The sequence below is a fragment of the Arachis duranensis genome, chromosome 2 (genome assembly GCF_000817695.3).
Source record: "Arachis duranensis cultivar V14167 chromosome 2, aradu.V14167.gnm2.J7QH, whole genome shotgun sequence".
Lineage (NCBI taxonomy): Eukaryota > Viridiplantae > Streptophyta > Magnoliopsida > Fabales > Fabaceae > Arachis > Arachis duranensis.
Genome location: NC_029773.3, coordinates 76,746,794 through 76,757,708, shown reverse-complemented (window position 1 = coordinate 76,757,708; position 10,915 = coordinate 76,746,794). Strand labels below are relative to the sequence as shown.

The following is a 10,915-nucleotide window of genomic DNA, read 5'->3' as shown; positions in this document are numbered from 1 at the left end:
TCTCATTAGTGTCTCATAATATTCATAGATTTTTATATATTTTTTTATTTATCTATCTTGTGTCTTTAAAACACAAATTAAAATTATAAATTAAAAAAATTATTAAAAATATAAAAATTTAAATTTTTAATATGTTTATTTTGTGCTTAACTGAAAATATTATTTAAAATTTTCCACGATAAATTTATCATGTATTCTTACGGCACATATTAGTTAAACCATTTTCTTATTGATTTTTCAGTCAAATTGGACAATTAATCGGTTCGGTTAGATTTTGTATATAAACTTTTATAGTACCATTAATAGAGTAAATGGTCAAATTAGTTCCTAAAAGATTATTTACTCTCCAAATTGGTCTTCGAAAATTTTTTTAATCAAATTCGTCCTTTAAAATTTTAAATTAGCTAGTCATGTTAGTCCTTCTATCACTTTTATTATTATGGTGTCAAAATTTATTGATGTGATACGTTAAATAATATCACAACATACACTTAGTAGTCCTAATTGACTATTAACATAATCAGTTTATAAAATTAGATTAAATCAATTTCAAATTAAGAAATTCCAATACCTCAAATTCTTCTCTCAATTAGATTTTGATTTGATCTAATTTCATAAATATATTATGTTAATAGCCAATTAAAACTTTAGGAGTATGTTGTGGTGTCATTTAATGTGCTATATTAATAAATTTTGATACTATCAACAAAAAAAAATAACAAAAAAACTAACATGACTAATTTAAAATTTTAAAAAATAAATTTAATTAAAAAAATCTTTCAAAAACTAATTTAAAAAAATAAATAATCTTTTAGATACTAATTTGATTATTTATTTTTGTTAAACATGCAGGTGTGACTGCATTAGTATACCAACTTTTCCCTCTAATGGTCCACCTCCCTTTGTCGATGATCACTTTTAATTCGTCCTTACCTGCTCTCCTTTCTCCCCAACTATATGAACTGTTTTAGTGCTTTCTTATTTTATTTAATCAATATCAAGGTATCTGTGTCATTACCGAATACATTGTTGCTAGATTTGATGCACTTTTGAAAGATCGCACCTTAAAACTCTGGTCATAATTTTTAATTTTTTTGTTTTAGCATATTTGGATTAGGTTGTGGAATATCAATCAAATGTCGACACATATATGCTGCTTTCTCCCAGTTAATCTAATTCACATAATGAGTAATGCAAAAAAGTTACATATGCTTGATTCATTAGTGAAAGTTTGATTAATATATATAACTAAACATTCAAAGAGGATCGTCAATTATGGCCACACATAAACATAGGATATAGTCATAATTGGATGTTAGATAACATGATCTATGGAAGGGTGTGATGAAGACGTGCTTATTTAGTGGAAATGCGCAACATTTTTTTTTTTTAACATTATCTTCTATTTCAACTGATTAAGAATTAATTCATTATGAATTTAAATTCTATTTATGAATATATCATCACTACTCAACAAATTAATCGTGTATACAAAATAAAATTTAAATTCTTGATACTTGTTAGCCACACAATTAATCCTAATTAATTCTTAAATACTATATATATATTATTGAAGCTCCGATCCACATGTACCTATAATTACCATTTTGACACTCCAAAAGAAAATAGATCCTGATTAAATGTTTAATTTTCGATAATGTTATATGATTAAATTATTTTAGTAACTAATAACTTCAATTAAGTTAGTTCAATAATTTATTAACATAATAAAAATTAGTGTAAGAAAAAAAGATACATTGAAAAAAAGAAAAAAAAACTTAGTTAAATTTAATTATAAAAATAAGTTGTTTACTTAATATTTATGATGAGTTTTTTATTGTGTAAATTAAAACATTAACATGACATGACTATTTTTTATCAAATTTGTTTTTTTAATTATTATTGACATGATTGATGTAGTAAGTGTGAAAAATAATTATTTTTATTTATATAATATATTATATAATTCTACATATGTAAAACATTTTTACAATGACGGACCAACTTAAAACAGAGTTTGTCTTGCTAGTGTTGAGAATCATGAATTACACAACCCAATTTCAAGCACTTTAGGTTTAATTACTATAAAATTTTCAAACTTTTTCAACCAAAGTGATATTGAGGTGACCCTGATCTTTTGAATTAGCTTGACTTAATTATTTAAGAATTAATTAATTAACATGGGCTCTTCACATATTAAGATTATCAATTAAAAAACTTACATATAGAAAAATTACAATATTTAAATTTTCAATGTCTTGTTTTATTATTAGAAGAAAAATTAAAAAAAATTATAAATAATAATCTTAACATATACTCTTAACTCTTAAGAGAAATGTCTAGTTAGAATTTTTCTTATGGTATCACACTGTAATTCTAATTGTTAGTAGCAGCCTTATCATCATTAAAAAAGCTTTTAAGTATATTAGTACATTGGTGTTTTGGTGAATTTTAATCTTTGATCTTAATTATATATATTTTTTTATAATTAAAATTAACGATTAAAAATTACTAAAATATTAGTATATTAATATACTTAAAAGTTTTTTAACCATTAAATATTGCTCTTCAAGTCTTTGTTGAGCTAGCTTTAATTCCTGTTCAGTCTTTTAGTTAATAGATAAGAATTGTTTCACATTTTTTTTTAATTTTTACTTTGATACTATATAAAAAAAATAAGTGGACTTAATTTAAGCTAAAAATTAGCTCAAGAAGTAAAGATTTATAAGGACTATCAAATTTTCAATTGTAGATAATGCGAGACTTATTAATAAGATGGTTACCAAAAAAATTGTTTTATTCGCACCATTCATAAAAATGGAATATGAAATAGAGCAATGCTAGGGTGCCAGTAATTTTTGTGATTAGTAGCCAGTAAATAGCCATCAATGATGATTTAATGGTGTGAAATTGGTGTGAAATTTCATTCAATGATGTTTACACAGTTTCACACAAGTCGGGGTCATCAAATTTAGCGCTTGAAGTTCTTGCCCAGTGCTAAACATGGGAGGGTGTATTAAAGTTTCACATTATCTAAAAATAAAGATTCAAAATTTTTTATAAATATAAAACAACTTTTACCTTGGAATTAACTTTTAGAATTGAGAAATATCAGCTTAATTTCTTGTATTTTTAAACAAAACTTGGCAAATTGTCAACAAATTGGTATAATAACTTTCATTAGCCTTTCTTTCTTTCACTTTTTTTCCTTTCTAAAGGAAAAAAAAATGATTGCCCTTGTGTGTTTCAGACAAAACGATTTTCATCAGTACAAATTTCTTCCTCTGATATATCAACATCATAAATATTTAATAATAAAAAAATTAGCTAAAAATGTTAAAATTTATTATTTTTAACTTTATTTAATATATTCTGTAATAAATAAATATTAAATAAAATAAATTTAAATTATTTTTGGATTAATTATTTTTTTTCTCTAATATTATCGGATTAATATTGTATAATAACTTTAATTAATTGCCATAAGGTCCAACCTCTGCTTTTCTCTCTATTTCTTTTTAAATATATCTTTTAGAAAGAAAGAAAAGTTAAAAAACGATTGCCTTTATGTGATTGAGACAGAAAGTTTTCATTAGTGAATAATATCTTCCTCTAACATATGATTATCCCTCTCAGCTCTATATAAGGAGGTTCTCACTTCTCATGTATAGAGTATAGTTAATTATTTGTGTAGCTCCACTAATTAATAATTAAAGCTAGTGAATTTCTACTACAGCACAACCTTAGCCGCATGGAGAAGAACACAATTGATGCAAAAACTGCAGAGATTGAAAATAATGAGATGAAATGGGTTCATGATTCTTCAGTTGATTATAAGGGACGAGTTCCACTCCGAGATTCAACTGGTTCTTGGAAAACTTCTCTCTTCATTATTGGTAAGTAATAACGGACAACACTTCTTTTTGGTTAAACTAAAACTTCCTTATCGTTAACTAAACTGCTTTATCTGTTTATTTTTATTGTAGTTATCTCTGCCTTTTTTTTTCCTTCTTTTTGTGGAAATTTTGAAATTCCATGGATCAATCAATGGGTTAAGTTGTTTTCTTTTCCAAACATTTATGTATTCAATTTTGAAATAGAAATCCGAACTAAGCTGATTCTAATTTATGCATGGCTCCGTCCTCTGTAGGTTTGAGGCATTTTTTCATGATTCCAGATGTTGTGCTCCATATAGAAATTTCATTTATTTATTTTAATAAAATAAGAAAAAGAAAAGAATGGAGAAAAAAAAATGACGAAATTGGTAAAAGAAAATCATATAATAAATAAGAATAACTCTACTTACATTACTTAAAAAACTTAAATTAATAAGAGAAAATATATGACTGATTATATAACATATTTTTTAAAATAAAAGTCTCTTTTGAATTTGCTTAAATTGTTGTATATACTTTTTTTTTTGCTTTAACTGTTTTGTTTTTCATTTTTTAGATCACAAAAGATCAAAATTTAAAAATTTTAAATTATAAAAATTCGAATATTATATCATGATATTAGTTTATTTTTTAAATTTAATTTGATAAAAAATACATAAATAATTATGTCTTTATAAGACTACTGCCAAATAAGTTTAAAATCTATCTTGAAATTATAAAACTCTCTAAACTACATACTTAACCAAAAAATAATGGTCTTAATTAGTACTAATTCAAATAATAATGCAAAGAATTTATAAAATCAATTCAATTATACAAAGTCATAATTTTATAATAATTTTTATAAATTAAATTTTGATACACTAATAATAATTTTATACATACATAGATACAATATTAGTCATGTTAAATTACTAAATATTTTTTATAATCAAATCCAATTAAATTAAATATAATAAAAATTACTCACACAATATATATATATGTAAACCACAAAAAAATCTAAAAGTGATTTGTTTGCATTTTTTCTTGTCTTCTTATTTTTCTTTTTCTTGAAAGTGTGAAACAACAAAAAGAAGAACATCGAAACAAAAATTTTAGTTAAAAAATATAAAAATTTTAATGATATAATATATAAATGATTTTAAATTGTAGAAATTTTTTAATTGGATAACAACTAAACAACACATAATTTTTAATCGTATAACACATAAATTGTTTTTAATTGTGCAATTTTTAGTTAAATAACAAAAATAACATATTTTTTTTGAAAAATACATAAATTTTAATTACATAACACTAAAATTGTCTTTTCTTCCTTTATTTTTCTTCAAAAAATTCTGTGTTTTTTTCATTTATTTCTCATTAAAAAGATATGTTTATTGTGATTGAATTTTTGTATTTTCTTTCTTATTAAGTTTCTCTTCAAGAATAGTACGTGTATCCTTAAATTATTGCGTGTTTTATGTAAAACATTTATGTGTTTTTTTCTTGCACATTTTTATTTCTAATTGTCTCACCACACACATAAGGTGGAAATAGGTTACGCAGGTCAGATTTTATTTTTGGCCTATCATGTAGTCAACTGATTTGAGTTTGGCCTGTTATTCAATTTAATCTGGCCTGAAATTTATTAAAAAATCTGATAATTTTTTTTATAAAAATAAAAATATCATTTAAAAAAATTTTCTTGTTAAGTCAGCTGACCTTTTTCCACCTAATTTGTCATTATTAAGACGGCAGTATAATATGCGATCCTAAAATGCATCTCGCTCCGCTTTTTGGTGTGGGCTAGCTTATTAGAAAGATTTTTTTTAAATTAAAAATAAAATAATACAAATATGTTTATCTAAAATTTTTAATTTAAAAAATACCGTTAATTTAAACTAATATAAATATATTTATTTATATATTTTTATTTAAAAATAATTCTAATACAAGTCTTTTCTGCATAAAAATTTATATTATCATGATATTTATTATAGTCAAGACAGTAATAATTTTTTTTTGATATTTTTAACCTCTTTATTTATATTTTCTGCCACATAAGCAATTCTATAATTTTAAATAAATATACTTGTATTAGTTTAAATTGATGTATTTGTATTTTTTTAAATTAAAAATTTTAAATAAATATATTTGTATTATTTTAAATTAATGTAATAGTGTTTTTTAAATTAAAAATTTTAAATGAACATACTTATATTTTTTTTCAATTAACGTATTCATATTTTTTAAATTAAAAATTTAAATAAATATATTATTACTAATTTTATATTTGTATAATCAGTGAATGTTAGATAAATATACGGTTACTAATTTCATACTTGTATAATTAGTGAATGTTAGATAAATGTATTATTGCTAATTTCACTCTCCAACATAGTTTTTTTTTTCACGTAAATCATGGGTTTTCCTTTGGTTTTTGGTCTCGTACACAAATCATGAGAATCTTTCATATTTTACTCTTTCTTGACATAAAACCCAGGTTGATGCCATAATTTATGCTCAAAAGGAGAATTTGGCCACTGCACACTATCAGTACATGAATTGTGGTATTTATATGGTTTTATATAATTTTTTGAAAACTTATAATAAACTCGTGATTTATATAAAAAGAGAAAAATCTTAAATGGTCCCTGACAATTACTTCAAAAGACAACGAGGTTCTCAATAAAAAATTTTTTTGATCCCTGATTTTTACTTTTATGAGAGTGATTAGTCCCTCTGTTAATATTTTCTCTTTGTATTAACAGAATAAGCCTATATGTCATGTTAAACTATTGATTTATTTATTAAGAACTAATTAAGATTAACAATTTTTTTTTTGTTGGGAGTCTTGTTGTCTTTTAAAGATAATTATTAAGGCCGTTTAGTATACCTTTTTTAAATACATTAGCTAAATTAGCTAAATTTATTGTATAAAACTAAAAAATATTAGTAATTTTTAAATTATTTTTATTTATAAAAATCAAATAAAAGATATATTAATAATTAACGTGTCATATAAATATGTTTTGAAAAGAGATTATTAACAAAGAGGTTAACCAATTTCACAAAATTAAATATCAAAGATAAAAAATATATTTTTTATTTAAAAATCTGATATTCTTTCAAATAAATTATCAAAGACCGAATTGAATATTCACTCATATAAAAAAAATAAAAGAACAAAAATATTATCATTTTTATTTAGAATAATTTGATAATTTTTACCCTCAATTAGTTTATTTAAGTAATTTATCCTTTTTATCATGTTAAACGGGTAGCTGTAGTGAGCTGTGGCCCTCCGCCGCCCTTAATTGTAACTAAAGAAAATTATTTAAATATAACTTTTATAATAATAATAATAATAATAATAATAATAATAATTTTATATGCGTTTGCTTAAACATTATTAAAATTATGCTTTTTATTTAGTTACTTTTTCATTATAATAGTAAACCGTACCTTTTTGTTCATTTTTTGTAGTTAATCTACATGCTTGTATATCCGGTGTATGTATAGATATTATATATTTATACCCTTATTGGTAGCCATGTAACACTTAGTTTTATGCTTGTTCGTTTGTAGTGTTTGAATTTAGTGAGAGGTTAAGCTACTTTGGAGTAGCAACCAGCTTGGTCCTTTATCTTACAAAGATTATTCATCAAGACCTAAAAATGGCAGCTAAAAATGTGAACTATTGGATTGGTGTCACCACATTGATGCCGTTGTTGGGAGGATTCATAGCTGATGCATATTTCAGTCGCTACATTACTATCATTATATCATCCATTGTTTATCTCATGGTAATTGAAAAGAATTAGAACATTAGCTATACTCAAAAAGTTCTAAGATTCCTCTATTGAAGTATAAGCGAGTTTTGTTTCGTTAATTATCACATTAATCCAAGATATTTCTAATCATTTAAATTGAGAAAATTAAAGAGTCTTCCCCTGAAGTCTTTGAATATTACAAATGTTACTCCTCTGTTTTTAAGTATTGCATTTGTCTCTCTTATATTGTTTGATTATACACATGCATGTTAGCTTAATTAGTGTTGTTAGAGATATATTTATTCATGTAAGTCTTTTTATTAGTTTAAGATTTTGGGACAAGTAATTTTGTAGCATTATTATATCAAAATTTTTTTGATAAAAAATATGCAAAATTTACACAAATCTAAAAACAGCTATCATTAGTTTCTTATGAAAATACAGGGTTTGGTTCTTCTTTCTCTATCATGGTTCTTGCCAGCATTAAGGCCATGTGATCATCATAACATTCATAACACATGCACCAAAGCTAGGAGGGTACATGAAGTAGTGTTCTTCATAGCCATGTACTTAATATCCTTTGGAACTGGAGGGCATAAACCTTCTTTACAAAGCTTTGGAGCTGATCAATTTGATGATGATCATGTTTCTGAAAAGAGGAAGAAAATGTCATTCTTTAATTGGTGGAATTGTGGTGTTTGTAGTGGACTCATTATAGGAGTAACCCTAATTGTTTATGTACAAGATCATGTTAATTGGGGAGTTGCTGATATCATCCTCATAGGGGTTATGGCCTTTTCATTGATCATATTCTTGTTGGGAAGAAAATCTTATCGTTATAGGGTACCAAGTGGGAGCCCCTTGACACCAATGTTTCAAGTTCTAGTTGCAGCCATTTCCAAAAGAAAGCTTCCATATCCTTCCAATCCTAGTGAACTATATGAAGCTTCTAATTTTCAGAGTTGCAATGGAAGATTTCTATGCCACACAGAAAAACTCAAGTATGTATAGTACTAGTATAATATAACTAAGAATTAATTAGGGTTGATAGTCAAATTTTTCTAAAAAATCAAGTGCACACCAGTTTCGAATTGGTGTCGGAAAGATGCTACTGTGAATTAAATTGGTCATCCTTTTATAAGTTAGATGATGATACATGGCATAAATGTTTTGCGGCACGTCATCATCTAACTAGCAAAAAAACCAATATAATTTAATATTGCATTTTTCAAGAACTAATTCAAGATATTTAATTTTTTTATGACAGAATTGATGAACAGGTAATTTTTAATGGACCATTTTAATTATTAACTAGAATTATCTATTATCTTTTGTTGGTGTTAAAATTTTATTTCCCATATAGTATATTTCATATATTGATTATTTCTCTCTTAATACCACTTTTTACAGATAATATAGTCTAGATGACCAACAATTTTTTAACTAATAACATCACTTTCATTTTTCTTTCACAAAAGAAAAGGAACATGTTGATTCGGTAGAAACATTGAACGTGTCTAATCTTTTACTGCATTTATTATCTAAGATGTTTAGAAGTATTTTGAGGATGTTAAATTATTCCTCATCTATAATTTATAATAATTAAAATATTAGTATGCATGTATTTCAGATTTCTTGACAAGGCAGCTATGCTTGAAAGTGATGATGATGGAAACATAGCAAAGAAACAGAGTCCTTGGAAGCTTGCTACTGTAACCAAGGTTGAAGAGGTGAAGCTTATTATCAACATGATACCTATTTGGGTATTCACTTTACCATTTGGAATATGCATGGCACAAACAACCACTTTCTTTATCAAACAAGGTGCAATCATGGATAGAAAAATAAGCAATAACTTTGAGATCCCTCCAGCTTCAATTTTCGCCCTTACTGCCACCGGAATGATACTTTCCGTTGCAATTTATGACCGGATCCTTGTACCGTCGCTAAAAAAGCTGACGGCAAACGAAAGAGGAATGAACATCCTTCAGAGGATCGGTACCGGAATGCTCTTTTCAATCATTTCAATGGTGGTAGCAGCATTGGTTGAAAGAAAGAGACTTAAAATGGTTCACCTTAAAATGAATGTGTCTTGGTTGGTTCCACAATTTCTAATTATTGGTTTTGGTGACGGTTTTACACTTGTAGGGTTGCAAGAATATTTCTATGACCAAGTTCCGGATTCAATGAGAAGCTTAGGGATAGCACTTTATCTTAGTGTGATTGGAGCTGGAAGTTTTCTTAGTAGTTTGATCATTACAATTGTTGACCATGTGACAAGCAAGATTGGAAAGAGTTGGTTTGGTAAGGACTTGAACAATAGTCGCTTGGACAAATTCTATTGGATGTTGGCGGTTATGACCACATTGAATTTGTTTCTGTTTGTCTTCTTTGCTAGACAATATTCCTATAAGAATGTTCAAAAGGTGGTGGTGTAATTAAGGATAATGCTTTGATACTTTGATTTGAATTATTACTTCAATATTCTTTGTTTCTCTAAACACCCCCCTTTCTCCTCTCCCCCTTCTCTGTTTCTTTAAGGAACCATATGTATTATTTTTATTATGATTATGTGAATTAGTTAGATATAAATAGATATAAATAATTGATGATGTTGTCCTGTATATAAGTTATAATATTCAACACCTACACCTATTATATTAAATAATATAGTAAACTAGGATATTTACGAGTTCGAATAATCCATCCGATTACTACAATATTTTAGGTTTATGGTCACAATTTTTTTTTGTCACGGTTTTTGAAAAAATGGTGACTATAGATATTCTATGGTCACAATTTTAAAAAAAAAATGACCTAAAAGAGTCTATAGTCATGATTTTAGAAAGTAACCTAAAGGGATCTATGATCACGATTTTTTACCATGACAAAAAAGAGTCCATGGTCACATTTTTTCAAAAAAAAAGGTGTTCTAAAAGAGTCTATGGTCATGATTTTGGGGAGTGACCTAAAGAGGTCTATAGTCATGGTTTTAGGAGTGACCTAAAAGGGTCTGTAGTCACAGTTTTTCAAAAAAAAATGACCTAAAAGGATCTATAGTCACAGTTTTGTGGGGTAATCTAAAGATATATATGATCATGGTTTTAGTGGGTGACCTAAAAGGGTCTATGGTCACGATTTTTCAAAAGGGTGACCTAAAATAGGTCTATGGTCACAGTTTAAGGGGTGACCTAAAGGAGTCTATAGTCACAATTTTGGAGGGTGACCTAAAAGGGTTTATGGTCACAGTTTTGGGGGGTG

At 25.9% G+C, this 10,915-nt stretch overlaps 1 protein-coding gene across 2 annotated transcripts; it reads left to right on the top strand.

Annotated features, from left to right (window-relative positions):
• The first annotated feature begins 3,689 nt into the window (after positions 1-3,689).
• Positions 3,690-10,136, top strand: LOC107475015 (protein NRT1/ PTR FAMILY 5.6-like). Of its 2 annotated transcripts, none has more exons than XM_016094661.3 (4): positions 3,690-3,896; positions 7,470-7,687; positions 8,099-8,655; positions 9,285-10,136. In XM_016094661.3, exons 1-4 carry the CDS (start codon positions 3,752-3,754, stop codon positions 10,090-10,092), a joined length of 1,728 nt encoding a protein of 575 aa, XP_015950147.1. In that variant the 5' UTR covers positions 3,690-3,751; the 3' UTR covers positions 10,093-10,136. The 2 variants fall into 2 exon arrangements, with proteins under 2 accessions (XP_015950147.1, XP_020991270.1); XM_021135611.2 differs by having other exon boundaries at positions 8,081-8,655.
• Positions 10,137-10,915: the final 779 nt, after the last annotated feature.

Bases quoted from the DNA above. Each gene is read 5' to 3' on its own strand.
- LOC107475015 (XM_021135611.2), top strand. From the start codon at position 3,752: ATGGAGAAGAACACAATTGATGCAAAAACTGCAGAGATTGAAAATAAT. The intron at 3,897-7,469 runs GTAAGTAATAAC...GTTCGTTTGTAG, and splicing joins AACTTCTCTCTTCATTATTG to TGTTTGAATTTAGTGAGAGG. The intron at 7,688-8,080 runs GTAATTGAAAAG...AGCTATCATTAG, and splicing joins CATCCATTGTTTATCTCATG to TTTCTTATGAAAATACAGGG.